The 22,618-nt window shown below is 28.6% G+C and overlaps 1 protein-coding gene across 8 annotated transcripts in view; it reads right to left on the reverse strand.

The window, feature by feature from the left end:
* LOC111689221 (prominin-like protein) overlaps window positions 1-22,618 on the reverse strand; it is a 43,378-nt gene that overhangs the window by 14,131 nt on the left and 6,629 nt on the right. For 6 of the 8 annotated variants that reach the window (XM_046951639.1, XM_046951636.1, XM_046951638.1 and 3 more), the window contains exon 2: window positions 55-631. In XM_046951639.1, coding sequence (XP_046807595.1) covers window positions 55-361 — 307 coding nt within the window. In that variant the 5' untranslated portion in view covers window positions 362-631. Of the gene's footprint in view, window positions 1-54; window positions 632-14,760; window positions 14,953-14,984; window positions 15,131-22,618 lie in introns of those variants that run through there. The other 2 variants (XM_046951635.1, XM_046951634.1) reach the window with 2 other exon arrangements.

Here is a 22,618-nt window from a genome sequence, read left to right on the forward strand (position 1 = left end):
AAAACAAAAAGTAAATTAGTACTACAACTGAAAAGTGTTAAAATTCTTACTCACCATCTGGTATTGGGTTTTCGCCACCAATCAAAAGCCACATTACTTTTTGGGTGATATCATATAAAGGTTTCATGCCACGTGCATTGTAATCTGTTGTACTTTTATATGTTACATTCTTTGACCAGTCGGTATATTTTGTAGGCTTTAAATTTAATTTGGTATTCATGTCAAATGCACAACTTGTTTTGCACAAACTACAAATTACTAGCAGCAGTAATAAACTTAAGCTCATCGTCTTCCATGATGACTTGATTTGACTTAATCTTGAATGCTGATGATAATAAACATCTAAAGTTTTCAATGTCATTTTTGTAAAATTTGTATGTTTTATGTGAAACTATGGTTGGTTTTTTTGTCTTTTTTTAATTATTTTGTATTATTTTATTTATATTTCTTTAATTCGTTGAAGGAATGTTTAGTTTTTTGTTTGTTTGTTATTCAATTTGAGATGAGTGTGAGAGGAGATGCTTACTGCACACCTAGAGCGAATAATTAAATTTTAATTTTTCCTTCTATTGAAATCATTTGGCAATGTGAGGTTGTTGTCAAAACGATCAATGCAGCCATTAAGAAAAAACTGTAATGAGAAAATGTTAAATAATATTATTTAAAAATTTTAAAGTTAATACATTATAAAAACATAATAAGACATTTTTTCTTTAAACTTTGATTAAATGCTTAAGCTGTTCTTCAATTCAGACTTGAATTGCAAATAAAAACTTGCTTATACATTTACACGTTAAAAAATTAACGAAAATTTGACTGTTTGAAGGGTTGCACAGTGGTATAGGAAAAAAAAAGAGGGAAATAATTCGGTAACTTCTAAACGGTTAATCCGATTTTAATGAAATTTGGTATGCACAAAGAGGAGGTGTTGTCGAGTTTAGGTTTTGAATTTGGACCTTATAGGCCAACCAGGGGCCCGGCGGGGGGTCCTCAAATTAGGACACCTCGGCTATGTTAAATTTTTAAAACGATCTTATTTCTTCATTTGAGTTCCGATTTAAAAAAAATTTCGTATATAGAATCTTCTCATCAAGCACTATAAAAAATGTCGTCGTAGCAGTAAATTATCTCTTATAGTTTAGGAGATATTCGCATTTGAAAATTAAAATTTTAAAATTTTTACCGTCCTTACTTTAGTTTTTTGATAATAGCGGGTCCAAATATTCCCGATTTTCGCCATTTTTTTTTTATTCGCTTAACAACAAGTCTATATATCAAGCAGTGAAAGAATTATGTAAAAATCATGACTGAGTCCAAAGTTATAGGCATTTTAATTTAAAAAATTTAAAAAAAGGCGATTTTTTGCCATTTTTTGGGGAAAAAAAGTATCTTTTTCTTTTTAAGTTATCTAAAAAGTTTCTAAGAAGATGTATATAGAATTTATACTTTTTGAAAAGCTGACTTTACATAAAATACGATAAATGAAACAAAACCTAAAAATTTTTGATACCGAGGGGACCAGATCCATCCAAAAAAACCCTATTTTTTTATATAAAATTCAATTTTGAGCAAAAATTCTCAAATCGCATAGTCGATATCAAATTATAGTGACCTGTTTTATATGACCCAATATGTTCTTAATCATTTTGTAACGGGTTTCGATAACCCCGCCCCTGGTATGGATATAATAGGCAAAAAACCAAAAAATCCCATTTTTGGGATTTTTTAAAACTTTTTTGGGAATTCCGGGATTTCTAATAAGAAAATTCGAAAGTTTTATTTAATTTTGGATTTTGAGTAAAAAAATCTACCTAACTGTAAAATTTCATCAAAAAATATTCATAAATAAAATTTTTATTGCAATTTGAAAAATTTGTATCTTCGCAAAAACTGAATAAAAAACATTTTTTAATTTTTTTTAAAAAAGTATTCCGCGAATTTTTTAATTTTTAAAAATTATATACAGTTTTGAAAAATAGACAAAATTACCTTTCCATTGATATATAACATGCCTACCTAATGTTTTTTAAGTGACAAATTAATTAGGGAAAACTCAACATCTTTTAGAGAATTTACCTAGTACTATTATTTTCATCCATACATTTGTTAGGCATGTTTTACTACCTAAATTTTTATGAATTTTTACAGCCACTTTTTACGATTAATCTTTTATTCTTTATCTTTAAAAAAAATTAACAAGTATTTATTTTATATAAAAATAGTCTTTATTTATTTTTTTTTATAAATTAATATAATTTTGTAAAATAATCGGTATCACAGTAGTCCATATCTAAAAGATAAAGTAAATCTTTAAATTCATGAATATTTTCAAATGCTAACGTTTTGTAGCAAATCCAACGTTTCCTTATAGTAGATAAAACAGGATCAGAAAATAGAATCAGATTATTAAAAAATATCTTCATTTTGAGACTGCCTAGAACACTTCCTTGAGCTAAACTGATGAATATGCTTAAAGTCTCTATTCCTCGATTCTTGGGGTTCTTCTGTAAGCTCTCCTAAAGGCAGAATATTATGTTCTATGATGACCTTTCCATGACATAATATCTTGTGAACTGTAGGTGTCATTTCTTTCCAGGGATATAATTCCAAAAGTAATTTAGAAACTTTTGTAGAATACTCTCCAAATTTTGTTGCGTTCACTTTATGCTTGCTATTTATCGCCATTAGAATAATATTGACCTTTTGCAGTAAATCCATACTAATTCCGGTTATTTCGGAAGTAGTTTCAAAATGTTTAAAAAAACGTCTAGCGGTATTACCATCGTTTGTGCTTCCATATCCTGTGAGTGGTTTATCAATATTTAATCCATCCGCTTTTTAAATTCCTCTTGAATTCTTCGTTTCTCACTGGCTCTCATTTCCATTAACTCCTTATTGTTATTTGCACTTTTGTTTGCATTTTCCGGTATGCTTCTGTACTTTAAATCATATGCTAAATGTAGAAAATGTTCCAGAAATCGTATGCGAGCATGTAGGGGGGATATTCCAAATTGTAATGTTTCCTCATTTATTGATCTTTGCTTGGAAATATTCGAAAATTCTGATTTTTTATCACCACATATGTAGCAGTTCCAAGTAGATGATGTTCCTGTAATGGCATTTCCAACTTTCCCATCAATCATTGTAAGTTTTAAATCATAGGACATGTTAAACGAATAATTTTCTATTTCGATTGTTATAGGTTCCAAGTTTTTAATTTCTGCTTCAATATGATTTATCAAATCTTGCGTTGTTGTTTTGGATTCCTTTATATACTCAAAGCTTATTGGCCTACAAAAAGCTTTGGATCCTGGAGTCGAATTCTTCCAAATATCATCGAAACTGGTTGATGGAGAATCGCTGTCAGCATACTTTCGAATTCTTAATGGAACTAGCGATGCCATAAATACACTTTTATACTCGGAAGATGATTCACTTGTGTTGATTTGTTTATATTCCGAGAGTGCTGATAATCCATCACATCCCCACTTACAAATGAGTTGAAGATCACAAGAATTTTTTTTTTTTAGTTGGTCTGAAGAAAAGTCAGAAGCAATCCTTAAAGCAGTATTTTCGAGTAGAGCGCCGAGTCCAATAACAGCATCCGATCAGTTATTTCAATAGGAGGTGGTATAATGCTTTTCTTCTTTTCATTTATTTTGTCATATGATGGTAAAACATCCACTCCTTTTTCAGATAGCGCCTTTCTTAACGTTATGTAGTTATCACGACTTAATCCCAGCTGCAACATAAGCGCAATAGCTTCTTCCTCAGTGAACGTTGTATCAGATGATGGTGTGGGTATACTCTTTACAATTCTTTTCAGTCGTCTTGGTGATGCGGTTGGAAGAATATTTGCAATTTTTATGGCATCCAAAGGCTGTTTTTCTTTTCTTAACATTGCTTTAAAAGTGTCCGAAACTTCTTCGTTAGATAAGGTTTCTAGTGAAGTTGATAACCTTTTCCTCTTAGATTTTGAGCTCAAATCCTCATACTGCTTACAGGGAGCACCAACAGTTGATACGCAAATAGCAACTTCTACACATTCATCCAGCCAATCAGAAAATTTCGATCGAAATTTAGCAATGGAATACCGAACACTCTTCAGTTTTATATCAACTGATTTTATAAAATTTTCAATTTTACATATATCAGTTTTATCCACTTTATTTTTATGTGCAGTTTCAATATATTTCAATAAGAAGTTCACTTTATCTTGAAAAGGAGCTGAAGAGTGTTCAAATAAAATGGAGCACAAATCATTTTTTTTAGTACGATCGCCATGGTTAGAAAATTACAAATAATTACAAACAGATATAAACCTGTCTTATATATTAATTACAGGTACTTAAATTAAATTATTTTTTAAAGGGTTATGATATTCTACCTAATATGTCTAACGTATCCTTATGTAATGAATTTTTCCTCAATAGGTCACTTTAATAAGCTACCTATTAAAGTGACCTATAGGGGTAAAAATCATTGCAGTTTAAAAAATAATACCTGAAAATTTTTTAATATATGTAACAAATTTAAGAGTTAACGTTATGGATGAAAATAATAGTGCTAGGTAAATTTTCTAAAAGATGTTGAGTTTTCCCTAATTAATTTGTCACTTAAAAAACATTAGGTAGGCATGTTATATATCAATGGAAAGGTAATTTTGTCTATTTTTCAAAACTGTGTTTCGCGGAATACTTTTTTTAAAAAAATTAAAAAATGTTTTTTATTCAGTTTTTGCGAAGATACAAATTTTTCAAATTGCAATAAAAATTTTATTTATGAATATTTTTTGATGAAATTTTACAGTTAGGTAGATTTTTTTTACTCAAAATCCAAAATTAAATAAAAATTTCGAATTTTCTTATTAGAAATCCCGGAATTCCCAAAAAAGTTTTAAAAAATCCCAAAAATGGGATTTTTTGGTTTTTTGCCTATTATATCCATACCAGGGGCGGGGTTATCGAAACCCGTTACAAAATGATTAAGAACATATTGGGTCATATAAAACAGGTCACTATAATTTGATATCGACTATGCGATTTGAGAATTTTTGCTCAAAATTGAATTTTCTATAAAAAAATAGGGTTTTTTGGATGGACCTGGTCCCCTCAGTATCAAAAATTTTTAGGTTTTGTTTCATTTATCGTATTTTATGTAAAGTCAGCTTTTCAAAAAGTATAAATTCTATATACATCTTCTTAGAAACTTTTTAGATAACTTAAAAAGAAAAAGATACTTTTTTCCCAAAAAAAATGGCAAAAAAATCGCCTTTTTTTATTTTTTAAATTAAAATGCCTATAACTTTGGACTCAGTCATGATTTTTACATAATTCTTTCACTGCTTGATATATAAACTTGTTGTTAAGCGAATAAAAAAAGAAATGGCGAAAATCGGGAATATTTGGACCCGCTATTATCAAAAAACTAAATTAAGAACGGTAAAAATTTTAAAATTTTAATTTTCAAATGCGAATATCTCCTAAACTATAAGAGATAATTTACGACATTTTTTATAGTGCTCGATGAGAAGATTCTATATACGAAATTTTTTTTAAATCGGAGCTCAAATGAAGAAATAAGATCGTTTTAAAAATTTAACATAGCCGAGGTGTCCTAATTTGAGGACCCCCCGCCGGGCCCCTGGTTGGCCTATAAGGTCCAAATTCAAAACCTAAACTCGACAACACCTCCTTTTTGTGCATACCAAATTTCATTAAAATCGGATTAACCGTTTAGAAGTTACCGAATTATTTCCCTCTTTTTTTTTCCTATACCACTGTGGGTTGTTTATATACTTCAAAAATTTTTTATCTTTATTGGTTCCACTTGTGGTTTTATTTGAGATATTAGAAACATTTTTCTCCCTATTTAATTTTAATAAATTTAAGTAAATATGTTTGTAATTGAAATAATCAAAAATAAAATGTTTAATTCCTAGAAAACAAATATATAAAAAATCTAAATTTATTTGTTTTGTTTATGATGACTAATTGTGATAAAGAGTTTCTGAATTACCAAAATTATTAAAAATAACTTAAAAATCTTGCAAATAAAATAATAATAAATTAAATTTTTTAAACAGCAACATTTTATGCTGAAAATAATTGAAAATAGGAAAAGTTAAGTCGTCTAACAAAGATAATCTAAATTCTTTGTTTAAACCTAGTTTAATCGATGTTTTGTGTTTTTTTAGTAATCAGTAAAGTTACTTATTATCTTAGTTTAACTATGGGCGGGGTTTTCAGATAAAGATAATCTACATTCTTTGTTTAAACCTAGTTTAATATATATTTTTTGTATTTTTCAGTTACTTATCTTAGTTCAATTGAGTATTATTGGCCAATTAAACTTAACTTATAAGTGAGAAAACACAATTAACAAAAACAATAAAACAATGATTTCGGAAAAACAAAAACTTAATATTTTAGATAAATTGCAATTTTCTTAATTGTTTTGTTTTAATTATTATTGTTTTAAGTGTTTATTTAACATTTTTTCAAAATTTTTCATTTTACAAATGTATTATTTGCAAAAAACAGCTGTTCTTTGTTTATGTTTTTGAGTGAAGAGTTGTCAATACTAATAATCTTAACTGATCTCAAATACATAACTGACAAAAACAAACATCGGTTAAAGTCTGCCTAAATTTGTTCCAAATTTAATATAACAGCAAGTTAAGCCTAGTTTAACTGAGTAGTAAGAAACCCGCCCTAAGTGTTATTGGCCAATTAAACCTAAGTTATAAGTGAGGAAACACAATAAACAAAAACAAAAGAATCTGTAATTTACTGATATGTTTTATCAATATTATTATTGTTTTAAACGTTTTTTTAATTTTTCATTTTACAAAAATATTATTTGCAAAACACAGCTGATCATTGTTTATGGTTTTAAAGTGAATAGTTGGCAATACTAACAAAGTTAACTGATATTAAATCCATTTCAGTAAAACGCAATCATCGGTTAAAGTTAAAGTTTGTGCAACAAGGTTATACACAATTATCGGACGTGTCCTATAGCCTGACTATACACTGAATCTGTCGAAAACTTTGAAACGCAGTTCACTTATAGAATACCCAGGTCAAATAGAAAACTAGAGCAAATACCTGTAGGAATACGTTGCTACATGGATGGCTCTAAAGTAAGGGATTATAAATTCAAGACCCAGAAACAGAAATATACTACCGTTTACCTAATCATAACGCAGGCAGAAGTACGAGAAATAGTTTTACACGAACACCTGCCCTGTGGACCTTATATCACGGTGGACTTTTTCATCCATTGGGGGAGCTTTTGTGACGACTCACCACCACCCCATTGAGCTTCTTACAAGCCGGTGTCAATTAACGTATATGGAATTTCAGATCCAGTATACGTGCACTTTGCTCAAGTACTTGAGCACACTTAGGGCGGGTTTCTTACTCCTCAGTTAAAATATTAAGTTTTTGTTATTCCGAAATCAATGTTTCATTGTTTTTGTTAATTGTGTTTTCTCACTTATAACTTGAGTTTAATTTGCCAAGTACACTCAGTTAAACTAAGATAATATGTAACTTTACTGATAACTGAAAAACACGAAACATATATTAAACCAGGTTTAACCAAAGAATGAAGAATATCTTTATCAGAAAAACTCGCCCTTAATGAGAACAACGTCCGACAAAATTCAAAATAAAGAACTTACATATCTAATTATATGTAAGCACTTAAAAGTAATACAGTAATACAAAATTCATATTCGATTTATACTATTTACTATACTATTACTATCATTCCAATTATGAAATGCGTTCTTTCAGTATAATTATAAAAATGTTTCGAACAGAACTTTGTAGATTGAAAATTTAAACTTCATTTTTATTTTGTGTCTATATTGTCATTATATGTTCCTAACATCTTATCTGTATAAAGTTTATTACAAATTGTAAAAGACAGTTAAATGAAGGAGAGGTCTACTGTTAAAATGGGAATATAGGAAATTGCGAAATATATTACTAAGGTTTTTGGTGCTTATTCGTCACATTATTAAAAATGCATTAAACTTTTTATACAGAAAGATAAAATATTATTAATAATTTGATTTATTAATAAAATAACTAAATAATTTTATTACCAATAATTGAAATACAAAATTTTTCTATTTGTAAAGTACAGTTCAAATGATTTGTTTAACAAAATAATATTTTCACTTTTTCTTGTTTTTATTTATAGAAAAAAATGTTTCTGTTTATGTACATGAAAAAATGTTGAAACTGCTTTGTCATTTTTATCATTTTTATACTATTTATTTACACATGTACTATGTAGCTTACAACACGATAAACCAACCAACCAATCAACCACCTACTGACGAACCAACAAACAAACAAACTATACAACAAACTTGTGGTATTAAAATAGTTGCTACTAGTGATGAAAGTAACACCCGTTGGTGATAAATTGTATGTGGACATGAATTCGATTAGTTCAAAAAAAAAAAAAAAAACATATTTATAGACTTAACATTATTGGATGGTTGGAAAGAATTAAAAAGTTCATATAAAAGTTGTATGTATGTATGCATGTTCTATCGCGTAACGAACATACATAAAATGGCACGTTTATAATAAAAACGTGTTTCAATTGACCTATAAATACCGAAAATAGAAAAGTATTACATATATTATAACTAAGATCGTTAAAAAAAAGGAATTGATTAAGAAATTTTTAACGAAAGTTCTTAAGGTGTATTTAAGAGTAGAAATACTGTCTACCAGTTAAGGGCGGGTTTCATACTAATCAGTTAAACTAGGCTTAACTGGCTGTTAAATTAAACTCGTAACAAATTTACGCGATCTTTAACTGACGATTGCGTTTTTCAGTTATGGATTTATGATCAGTTAACTTTGTTAGTATTGCCAAATTTTCAGTCAAAAATATAAACAACGAACAGCTGGTTTTTTGCAAAATTCTCTTTTCTAAAATGTAAAATTTTAGAAAAATATTAAAACAATAATAATATTGATAAAAGATATCAGAAAATTACTATTTATTTAAAATATTAAGTTTTTCTTCTTCCGAATTTATTATTTTATTGTTTTTGTTGATTGTGTGTTCTCACTTATAACTTAGGTTTAATTGGCCAATTACACTCAATTAAACTTAGTTAGTTAGTTAATTTGAAAGGAGGATGTATACACATAAAATCCGAAGAAATACACCTAGGCCTCTATCGGGCTGTTGTGCGCTCCTTAACCAGTGCCACGGGTGGGATTCGAACCCACCACCTTCGATCTACCAAACTAGAACACTAACCACTAACCTACCGAAGGCCAATTAAACTTATATAATAATAAATAACTTTACTGAATAACACAAAACATATATTAAACCTGGTTTAACCAAAGAATGAAGATTATCTGACCCTAAGGTCGAGTTTTTCCTGATAAAGATAATCTTCATTCTTTGGTTAAACCTGGTTTAATATATGTTTCGTTTTTTTCAAAAGTAAAGTTACTTATTATCTTAGTTTAACCGAGTGTAATTGGCCAATTAAACTCAAGTTATAAGTGAGAAAACACAATTAACAAAAACAATAAAACAATGATTTCGGAAGAACAAAAACTTAATATTTTAAGTAAATTGCAATTTTCTAATTTGTTTTGTTTTATTTATTATTGTTTTAAATGTTTATTTTACATTTTTCCAAAATTTTTCATTTTACAAAAGTATTGTTTACAAAAAACAGCTGTTCATTGTTTATGTTTTTGAGTGAAAAGTAGACAATACTAACAAAGTTAACTGAGCTTAAATCTAAAACTGAAAAACAATCATTAGTTAAAGTTCGAGTTTAATCTAAACGCACGTTAAGCCTAGTTTAACTGAGAAGTATGAAACCCGCCCTAAGTAACATTACTGATTATTAAAAAAATAAGAAAACATTGATTAAACTAGGTTTAAACAAAGATTGTAGATTATCTTCATCGGATACCCGCTCTAAAACAGTGAAGAAATTCGCACAAAATTAATATTTATTTTAATTTGTTTACAAATTTTCTCTCTTTGAAATTTAGAGTTGCCATGCCATACATACTTCCTATGAACAAAAATCTTGTGTTTAATATTTTTCAGTGAATGCCAAGGAAGAAGGAAACATTAAATATGAGAAATACTGTTAAAAATACCATACCTAATACGAAACTGATTTACAATTATTTCCAATTTTTTAAAATGATTGATATACTAGTCAGTTAATTTATTTAAATTAAGTACTAATTAGATTTAATTAATGTAAAAGTATTATTCATTAACACCTTAAAATATGAAAAATTATTTTATTCATTGTTATTTTAAAAGCAAGAATTACTCTTGATCGCTACTAGAATGCATTTTGTCAGCATTAAAAGTCAACAAATTAAATTTTCAAGTTTAAAAATTATAAATAAAGGCCTTGTAAAAGTAATAATTCGTCATCTACAATGCAAAAATATTTAACATAAAGTAATGAGTAACCAGCTCAATGTAAAATTTTAAAAACAATTTATAAAAAAAAGATTTAAAAACATTGAACCCTATTTTTGTTTACATTCTGGATTTTACCTAGTTACGGTAAATTTTTTTTTGCTACTGTTCATACATACTTCACTTTTATAAGATGTTTTCACTTTGCTTTTATTCACAGTTTTATTTGCTGTTCTATATTTTGTATGTTCTTAACCTAAGATGGCCTCAATTTCGTAGTAGGTATGTCACCTGACGATTTGGTTGTATTAGTTTCTTTTGTGCACAGCTTCAATGTTTTAGTATGGCGCAAGAATTGATATTTGAAAAGGTTTAGAAGCAATGTTTGCTATCTGCACTAATGTGTTTTTGAAATAAGAACCAAATTTTATTTATAAAGATATTTAATGTAAAGTTTTAACATCTTATAATCAAAATCCGCTAAAAAAACGTTCAGATTAAGTAGGGTCCGTGCCAGAAATAGGATTATCGCACATTACTATGCACCAACCGATTTAGCACATCTGTCAATCAAGGAAAACTTTTACAACCAGCTGTTCACGCGATTGCACTCATTAATAGTACTCGTTATAGTGATGTCAGGCGAACTAGCTCAGGTACCAATAATCCGCATGGGGCCTTCATCATTTCAATGTGCAGAATCTTTACTCGTAACCAAAGCAAAACTACGAGAGGTTGTGGTATGACATGACGTATATTTCCGTCTAACAATGTCCTGATGTCGAAGTTTTTGGATAATGTTGTATACGTTACAACTTTGCAGACTGAAATTCTCTGCCGTCTAACAATGTCCTGATGACGACGCTGTAGCCTGCTGGACAACTGGCTACTGGGGTAATGTAGACATTACAGAGTTCTAAGTCGGTTTCTCCCGTTCTAACTGCAATACCTTGAAGTTCAAGATATTAGACTCTGGAATTAGAATTGTGAATAATGGAGCTTTTCGGATAATGTTATATTTGTTATAACTTTGCAGACTGTAATTCTCGATAATGCAATATTGAGAAGGAGAGGAGGAGTAGTGTACGATGATGACAGATAGTGAAGTGTGCAGAACCATGATTCGAGTTTTATCCCAATTCCGACACTGACCAAAAGAACGAATAATTCGTGTCATTCCAGTACGAAGAACCGACAGTCGTAGTAATGAAAATGTAGGTCACTAGGGAACGATGGATGGTCCTTTCAAATGTGGCAAAAACATGTGGCGAGAATAAGTAAGAACTTTGACAGCAGCAAAGTATTGCGAAAGAAGAAAAGCTGGCAACAACTGAAAAGCAGGGGGCTATTTTAGAAAATGGGTACGTAACAGAATAACTGTATTCTACAACATGTATGTAGAATACTTCAAACGTCAAAGCTGGCTTTAGCAGACATATCTGCTAAGGCTTAATCTGGGTTATAAATTGTCGTCTGAAGGACCTTGATGACATTTGTCTCCTTACACATATATATAAGGATGCACATAGATGCAGAAGAAACTAAACGTCTGATTACTAACGACCGATTACTAGTCAGGTATGTATGGGGCAAGGGATATCCTTATACATTTTCGTAAAAAGTTCAACGTCGACATTAATGTTATTTATGCAGAATTTTATCGTGGTAATAGCGGTTATTAGCAAATTTTCACCTTTAGATCATTTTCTGAAGGGGACTTTGTATGGGGGCGAGGCTCAAATGAGGCTAGATAGTTACGAAAATCAGCAAAGATACAATAATATAATCATGAGTTCAAGGGTCCGTTTGTATGGAAGCTAGGTGAAATTACTGATCGATTTTAACCATTTTCAATAGCTTGGACCGAAAGATGGACGAACTTAATTGTCTCTGAAAATATAGTTGTCTCTCTAAATATAAGCCGATTCATAAACTTTAAACAAAAATGCATTAATACCTTCACATTATAGTTAAAAAACTTTTCCTATACTACAATCTGTAATAGTTAATTAAATTACAATATTCCATAAATAAAAATGAAATTCTAAAGTTATTAGTTTCATATTTCCCATTAATTAGCTTTATCGCAACATCACTTTCCACTCTAAAAATATTAAAACTTAAATGAATTGAATTCTTTAGAAAAAAAATCAATCTAAGTGGTACTTAAGAACAGGTAGAAAAAGAAATAAACTTGTTTTAAACATTACACATTTAAGTGAACAATTCTTATCATAATAAATAAATAAATAATATCACAATGTACATATATACATAAATAAATACATACATACATACTCACTTAGCAATTTACAATTACTTGTTTATTTATTCTATTAAAAAAAAAGAAAAATGTTATATTTTTATAGTTTTGTTAGCAATTATATTATAACTATTCATACATTTAATTACGTGCAGTAAAATCTGTGGAAATATTTGTTTATAAACTATATATTCTTATAAAATAGTAATAAACATTAAGGGGGTTAATAATTTTTTTAAATTTTCTTAAACAACTTGAAATTTAAACAAAAGTATATAATAATAATTGCGGTTTTCTTACTATTCAGTTAAACTGGAATTAACTGGCTATATAAATAAAATCGGAACAAATTTGGATGATCTTTAATCGATGATTGTGTTTTTCAGTTATGGATTTAAGACCAGTTAACTTTGTTAATATTGCCAACTTTTCAGTCAAAAACAAAAACAATAAACAGCTGTTTTTTTGCAAACATTACTTTTGTATTTACAATTTACTTAGAGTGGGTTTTTGAGTTGGCAATCAAATGACAATTAATAATCATATTAGTTAATCTAAAAATAAATTGATTCTGATGTTAATCCCCTTTGATGTTTTTGAGTACAAGATTAAACTTCACAGTGTTGCCATACAAAGCGACACTGTTTGTTATCAAAACAATACATTATTTATAAAAAAATGAAGACAATTTTAAATGTAATATAAAAAGAAACAAAAAAAATATATTCACCCCTACCGCCAATCATCATTTCACTAAATTTTTTTGTCGGGAAAAAAATTCCCCTGTTGTAAAATTTGTTGATGGAATTTTGTTCCATACAAAATCTACTATTGCGAATAAATTGATCACAACCCAATCAAGGGAAATGAAAATTTCAAAAGAACTAAATTTTGACTTCCTTATAATTAAAACTAATCGATAAATTTTAATTAATTTTAGTAAAAATTGTATTAGTTTTAGGGTTCCATAAATCGATAAATCGATTATCGTCTGTAAAAAAGTCGACTTTGGAAATAAAAGTAGAAAATAGTCAAAAAGTAGGAAAAAGTCGAAAATAATGGAAAAGTTGGAAAAAGTCAAAAATAGTCAAAATGTCGAAAAAAGTCAAAAATAGTCAAACAGTCGAAAATTTTTGAAAATCGAAAAAAAGTCGAAAATCGTCGACTAGTCGGAAAAAGTCGAAAATAGTGGAAAAGTTGGAAAAAGTCAAAAATAGTCAAAATGTCGAAAAAAGTCAAAAATAGTCAAACAGTCGAAAATTTTTGAAAATCGGAAAAAAGTGGAAAATCGTCGACAAGTCTGAAATGGTCAGAAAGTCGAAAATCGTCATCAAGTCTGAAATGGTCGGAAAGTCAAAAAGTCTGTTATTATCGAAAAGTCGAAAATAATCGAAAAAAGTCAAAAAAGGTCGAAAATTCGGAAAGTCAAAAAAAGTGGAAAAGTCGATTATTTAAAAAATACTAAAAGTCGAAAAATCGACTTTGTTTAAAATGCAAAAAGTCGACTTTGCGTTTCAACTATAGAACCCTAATTAGTTTATTAGCATCAGCTGTTTACACTTTTGTATTTCTTGCTCAAGTTTAAATCTCCATAGGGCACTTAAACTAGCAAACAAAATTAGTATTCGAAAACAACTTTCGAGGATTACTTTTAATTTAATCTCTAATCCTTCACCTAAAGATTTGCGCTTCTTTCGAATTCATTATTTTATTGTTTCTGTTGATTGTGTTTTCTCACTAAAAACTTAGGTTTAATTGGCCAATAACACTCAGTTAACCTTAGATAATAAGTTTTAGATTATAAAAGTAAAGTATTTAATTGCCTTTAAAGTATTAATTGCCTTTTTAAGAAAAATTTTATGATTTTTTGGAATTTTTAAAGAAGCTGTGACTCGCAAAAAATTCTCTGAGTATTTAAATAAGATCTTGTGAGTACTAAAGTTAATAGATTTCACCTTTGAGAACTTTTAATGAAATTTGCAAATATGTATATACATTTTTATGTTTGTATTAATTTTATTTACATAACAATTTCTTTTTATTAATTTTATTACTTTTTTTAAAGTTATTTGTTAAATGATCTAATGTTTTATTAGCACCACCGATATCAACACTTGCATCTCTTCTATGAGTCAACAATTCAAACGGAAATGTAAATGTACGTTGTCATTTTTATTCATAATTTAAATTTTCTCATTTTAAATATTTGTGAGCAAAATTTAGCTTTATTTAATTTAAAGAAATAAAAACGGGACTTTTTTCCTTCTTCAATACACACTTTATCAAGTTCTCTTGTTAATTAATAGCAATTTAGGAAAATACTTTATTAAGTATTTATGTATACATATTTATATCTCAACAGTTACACTTTAATATTTTATACACAACTGATATATCCGTAAGATAAAAAAAAGAGTACGTATTATCAAGTTGTTCGCTGTTAGTCAACTGAAGTTTTAGTACTTTTTTATCATTGAAAAGAAATTAAACAAAGAAAGAATATAAAAAGCAACTGAGAATAGAAAAAAAAGAAATAATAAAGCAAGAGCAAGATCTTGTATTTGGCATAAATACAGTTCCAAATGACAGACACAACAACATGTGTAAAAAAAATATGTACAATAATAATAAAAAGAAAAATAAAACTGTTAACATTGAGACCTCTTTTGACACCATTTATGTAGACTTTTTGTACTGCTTGAGAAATAATAAATATTATATATACACGGTTAGTAGATATTAAAATATTTTCAGAAATGTTGTTCAAAAAATGCCTAACAACCATGTCAACTTACAATTTTTGTCATACAACATTGTCAGAAATGCTTTTTCTGAACTTAATTAAAAATTGATTTTATTTTGAAAATTTGAACAATTGACTTGAAAATAATTTGGCTCCTTGTTTAAGATATCTTAACATAAGTTAGAATGTTCGATTTTGAAACTTTTCGAACTTACTTCGAAATTAATTTGGAAATCTGACAGAATTCCATTTCGTTCTAAGTGAAATTATCTTTCCTAATTTTCTTTTTGAAAAAATGAAACCACTTTACATTTTCAACGTGAAATTGACAATAGTTTTTATTTATTTATTTACAAGTTATAATTTCACTTTCGATCGGAATGGAATTCTGTAACTGTCCCGATAATATTTCTTGACATAATTTTAATAAATTTGATATGAGTGCCAACTTTTAGTCTAATTTCTTAAAGAAGTTCCATCGTAAAGTGACGCGATTGTCAGATTTTTAAACTTTGTCAGAAAAATGTTCAGACATATTCTGTATAACCGTGTAAACATACAAGTTTTGTCTTGCAACGTTTTTAGAAAAAGTATTGTCAGTGTATTGTAAAACAATAGAAAGAAATCTAACAATCGTGTAAACACATTATGTCACCATTGCCTGATAATTTTCATTGTCAGATGTGCAAATTTTATGCAACTTACAATGAAATTATTGGACCTGGTCCACACTGGGAACTTTTACTGAAAAACTTTTTCCTTATTCTCTTTTGAAGTTTCCTTAATGTCTACACTTTTGTTTCAGAAACTACTTATTAATTGCATTGATTTGTTGTTGTACGAATGAGAAGAATTTGACCTGGTTAACACTAGGAAACTTTTTTGGGAAACTTTTGATTTTTGTGTATGAGAGAAAAAGAAAGAAATATCTACCATCTCTTTCTCTCACACACAAAATCAAAAATTTCTCAACAAAAGTTTGTGATTATTAGTGTGAACCAGGTCTAACAAAACAAGTTTCCGAGTACGAAAAACTCCCTACCGCGAGAGAGATGAATATTTAATTTTCTTTGTCTCTTACGCAAAATCAAAATCAAAAAAGTTTCCTAGTGTAGACTGGCACTTGACAGATATTTGTTTTCTATTGACTACACGGTGCATTATAAGAACAAACGCACCTAAAAATAAGATCTGGCAACTGTTGCCGTACAACATTCTGACAACAGTGTGAACTGACAATATTTGTTGGCAAATATTTTTATTACCTGTAATGAAATTGTAAGTTTTTCTTGCACACATCGAAACTAACAATTTAAAATTTTTTATTGTCAGTACATTGCCATCAAATTGTCATATCTGCCAATGTTGTATGATTTGAATCACTTCAAAACTTAATTTAATACTCTTAAAAATGAGGCACGGTCCATTGAGACAAAACATGTTAAAATTTTGTTAAAGTTTCAAAAACTAAATTCAATTCTATTAAAAATCCCTTGCCGGATATAAATAGATGAAATATGTAAAAAATTTGTTTAAAAATCTCTCAAATTTCCGGAAAACATTCTCTAGTTACAAGTTTTTAACACTGAGACACTTTTTTTGTTTAATTCTTTTTTATTAAATAACTACCATACATTTGTAAATTGAATAACGAATAAAAGTACAATAACATTACACAGCATTAGATAGTTTTATTAAATATTTGAAAATATTAATTTTATTATATAAAAACCTTCTTGTCCATAAAATACATTCAAGTGGAAAATTATCCAATCATAAATGTGCAAACCAGCAAACATTTTGATGTATAATACATCATCTTTAAAATTTTGTTTGCATATAAATTTGGAATGATCTTATTAATCTTTTTTATACCCTACACCACTATAGTGGGGAGGGTATTATACGTTTGTGCTGATGTTTCTAACATACAAAAATATTGGTTCAATACCCACCTTAAAGTATACCGATCGATTCAGAATCATTTTTTGAGTCGATTAAGACATGTCCGTCCGTCCGTCTGGCTGGTTGGTCCATGTAAATCTTGTGCACAAGGTACAGGCCGCAATTTTCAAGATAATTTGATGAAATTTGGGCCAAGCATGTTTTTGGACACAGGGACGAAGCCTATTGAAAATGGTTGAAATCGGTCCATTATTTCACCTAGCCCACATACAACCGTACCTCCCGATTTGAACTTTTTATGCCATAATTACATCAAATATTCTTCTATCTCTCTAAAAATTGGCACAAATAAGTTTTATATAAGTATAAATGACAATGCAGATTTTCGTAAGGATCGGCCCTTATTTGACCCTAGCCTCCATACAAACCCCCCTTCAAAAAATGTCTTAAACATCTAAAATTGACTTGTAACCAATTGTATCGCAATGAAACTCAACAAAACTAACTGTTATTTATAATATATACTTTTCCCAAATTTACTGAGGATCGGCCCATATTTGACCCATATAAAGCCTCATTTAGAAAATTTAGTTTTTTTTTATCAATAAAGTGCTTAAATATTTTGGAATTATGGTAATATTCAACATAAAAGTTTCTTTATAAAATATAAAAAATTTATAAAAAGTTAAAATTTTAAAAATATACTCATGGTGTAGGGTATTATATGGTCGGCCATGTCCGACTATACTTTTCTACTTGTTTTGTCATCGAATACTTCTAAAAATACTTTCTTAAACTCGTAATATTTAGGGCGGGTTTTTCAGATAATGATAATCTTCATTCTTTGGTTAAACTTGGTTTAATATATGTTTAGTGTTTTTCAGTAATCACTAAACTTACTTATTATCTAAGTTTAACTGAGTGTAATTGGCCAATTAAACTTAATTTATAAGTAAGAAAACACAATAAACAAAAAAAATAAAACAATGATTTCGGAAGAATAAAAACTTTATATTTTAAGTAAATTGCAATTTTCTGATTTGTTTTGTTTTATTTATTATAGTTTTAAATGTTTAAAATTTTTCCAAAATTTTTCATTTTACAAAAGTATTATTTTGCAAAAATCAGCTGTCCTTTGTTTATATTTTTGACTGAAAAGTTGGCAATACTAACAAATTTAACTGATTCTAGATCCATAACTGAAAAACACAATCATTGGTTAAAGTTCCCCTAAATTTGTTCCGAGTTTAATCTAACAGCAAGTTAAGCCTAGTTTAACTGAGTAGTAAGAAACCCGCCCTTAATCAGTTTCGACTGATTCATTCACAGATAAGATGGAAGACTATATCTTTCTTCTTGGAGTCTTGTCCATTTCAGTTACTTTTTTTATTAGACCTGCACTCAGGGCATGAGGAGATGTAGGAAGGAGGACAGAGGGAGTAGTGCCATTTGATTTAAATGCTCTTATATCGAAAGTGGTATGGGATACTTTTGCAGGAAGTTTATTCCATATACGAACAGTGCGGCTGAAGAATGAATTTTCCCTGTAGTAAGTTGTGCGGTCCACTGGCCAATTTACGCCAAATGGGTGTGTTGTTGAACAAGTTCCCTAATTTCAGAGGAATACATTCCATTATAGTATCAATAGAACAGTGAAATACACACAAAATTTCTTGTTTGTACTCATAACTTTCATAAAAACAAGTAGGAAGTTATAGTCGGGCGAGGCCGATCATATTATACCCTACAAATGATAACGAATAAAATATGAATTGCCTCAGATGAACTTAAGCTATTTATTGTTTAATAAAACTATAGATATTTAAGTAAAATTTTGATGGGAGCTTTTTATAGGGGCTAGGTTCAAATGAGGCCCTATAATTATAATGTTCATGAGGGTCATCAAGGCTAGTATAGAACTTAGTTTTGTAGCTTTTTGTCGAGATACGAGTATATTAAACATAATTATGAACTTAAAAGCTCTATTTGGCTGGTTCAATTGTATGGCCAAATTTCATTGAATTATCTCCAAAATTGCGACCAGTAGTTTGTTTACAAGGTTTACAAGCTCTATTCGGGGGTTGTGTTGTATATGGACTAGTTGAAAAATTGGACCGATTTTAACCATTTTCAATAGGCTTCGTCTACCATAGACGATCATGCGTCAAATTTCATTGAATTATCTCCAAAGTTGCGAACTGTAGTTTGATTACAAGATTTACTAGCCCTATTTGAGGGTACAGTTGTATGGGGGCCAGGTGAAATAATGAACCGATTTGAACCATTTTAACAGGCTTCGGACAATTGAATAACATGTACCAAATTTCATTGAATTATCTTCAAAATTGAGACCTGTAGTTTGATTACAAGGTTTACATGGACGGACGGACATAGCTAAATCGACTCAGAAAATGATTCTGAGCCGATTGGTATTCCTTAAGGTGGGTATAGGACCAATATTATTGTGCGTTACAAACATCAGCACAAAACCAGCTCTAAAGTGGTGTAGGGTATAACGATATATAATGCATTTTAAAAATGTAAACTTAAATTATTTTTGAACATGTGGTTTTGTTTCTTTTATAAAATATTTTAATAACCACCGCCAGAGTTAATATTTTCTTTGTTATCCCGTTGTATTATGATTATTACTTGAATTAATTACATTAACAAATTCTTTTCTTCAACTAATAATATTTAGCATTATTTAATAAGTATAGTAAAAAAGGTTTGGCATAATAATATTAGATGAATGTAAAAAAAATTGTATTAAAAACAAAACAAAAAGCTAGGTGTGTTAATTTCACCATTAGCTGATTGACCTTTTGCTAGGACGAAACATATTATTTAACATCATATTCTAATTCAATAAATATTAATTTCAAGAAAAAAAAACAAAAATATGTATAAAGTAGCCAACAGTGAAAAGTAATAATTAAAAGTAAAGAAATAAAGCTAATTATTTTACTGATACTTATAGGTATTTGATATAAATATAAAGTTAAATTCTACTTTTAATTAAATTGGATTTAAGAATGAATTTATGGCAATTGTGTAAAGTATTTTCATTGAAAATGTTGTTATTCTTTGTGGTCACTGGTTAAGCTGATCTGAGTTCTTCAGACACAGTTTTTTTAAAAAATGTGGTTTTAAAACGATAACTAGAAACCATATATAACTATACATTCATTAGTGATAAAATATATTTTAAGTAGTAAGCTTTTAAATAATAAAATCTTTTTACTACAAATTAAAAGTTCAAGTTTAAAACTCATTGTTAATGTTTAAAATAATTAAGCTATAAAAAAACTAAACTAAAACTAAAATAAAAAATAAAATTATGTATTGCTATTTTTATTAGGGCAACCGATATAGTAAAATAAATATTTCAGAACAGCGAATATAAAACTAAAGCTATTATATACACACGGTTGTTAGATCTTACAACGTTGGCAGTAAAATGTGCAGAAAATGTCGAATAACAGTGTCAATATTTTGTTTTGCAACATTTTTAGAAATGCTTTTTCTAACAACGTTACAAAACAAAAATTGTATGTTCACACGATTGTTAGACAACTTTTGCATATTTTTCGGACAACGTTGTAAGATCTGACAACCGTGTTTACATAACTGAAATACACCGTTGTCAGATCATATAACGTTGGCAGTTCTGACAATATACTGAAATTTTCAAACATTTATCTAGCAATGGAACGTGTTAGATGTCTAACAATGTTATTGTTTTACAATATAATGACAATGTTTTTTTGTCAACGTTGCAAGAAAAAAATCGTTGTTGTAACTATTCGACTGTAACCGATAGTTCTTTCCTGGGGAAAAAAAATTATTCGGTTGATACAGCTGTCACTGGGTTAACAAGATTTGATAGAGTATGATTCAGGTCGTTCTGGAGCGAAGATCCTATTTTCGTTGGAACGTGATATCAAATTGTCATATCTTACAATGTTGACAAAAACAGTTTAGAAATTGTCCAACAACCATATGAGCTTAAAATTTTTGTCTTACAACTTTATACTATAAAATAATAATATAGTCACATTTAAAAATAGTGTCAATACATTACGTTGTCATTGTAAGATAATTATCTGACAATTTTTATAGTCAGATTTTATACATCTGACAATGGAAACATTGTAAGACAAAATGCTTTTTATTAGCAACAAGGCACTTTAAAAAAACTTACGCACCTACAATAAGATTTGAAACTTTTCCGATACGACAATTTGATAATAGAATAAACTGACAATATTTTTTTGTCTGTCAATAAAATTGTAAAGTTATCTTATAATCGTATAAACTGACAATTAACCTATTGTAAACAATTTTCATTGTCGTCATAAATAAATAATAATACACTCAAAGGACAAATTCCAATTTTAAGCAAATTTCAACATTTCTAGAAAATCTTCATGTTTTTGGGATATTATTTTGGAAACATAGCCTTAATTCTTTACTACTTTGCATTTTACATAAACCGTCTTTAGAATATAAAATTCTAGATAATATTTAAAATAGTTACAATAGAAATTTCAAATGTTTTTGTAAAAAATTTTTTAGATATAGAACAGACCAAAGGTCTTTCGGGTTCAATTTTGTGGTGGTATCTATGATGGATATTGGATTTCAAACGTTTTAATTTAGTCTGTTCGATCTTTGTTTTCCATTTCAATATCATTGATAGAACACATTCAGCATAATCTTGGATTAGCAATTGGTACCTTTTGGTCGCACTTTATAACAAATTAAAGATGTAACGCATGTGACGCTATATTCGCCAAAATTCCATATTTTGAAGCAAACAATAATTATACCCTACACCACTTTAGTGGAGAGGGTATATTGAGTTTGTGCTGATGTTTGTAACATACAAAAATATTCGTCCAATACCCACTTTAAAGTATACCAATCGACTTAGAATCGTTTTCTGAGGGCGAGTTTTTCTGATAAAGATAATCTTCATTCTTTGGTTAAACCTGGTTTAATATATGTTTCGTGTTTTTCAGTTATCAGTAAAGTTACATATTATCTTAGTTTCACTAAGAGTAATTGGCCAACTTAACTCAATTTATAAGTGAGAAAACACAATTAATAAGAGCAATGATTTCGGAAGAACAAAAACTTAATATTTAATATTTTTGTTTTATATGTTTATTTAACATTTTTCCAAAATTTTTCATTTTACAAAAGTATTTTTTGCAAAAAACAGCTGTTCATTGTTTATGTTTTTGAGTGAAAAGTTGGCA

This window comes from Lucilia cuprina, chromosome 5, assembly GCF_022045245.1.
Source record: "Lucilia cuprina isolate Lc7/37 chromosome 5, ASM2204524v1, whole genome shotgun sequence".
Lineage (NCBI taxonomy): Eukaryota > Metazoa > Arthropoda > Insecta > Diptera > Calliphoridae > Lucilia > Lucilia cuprina.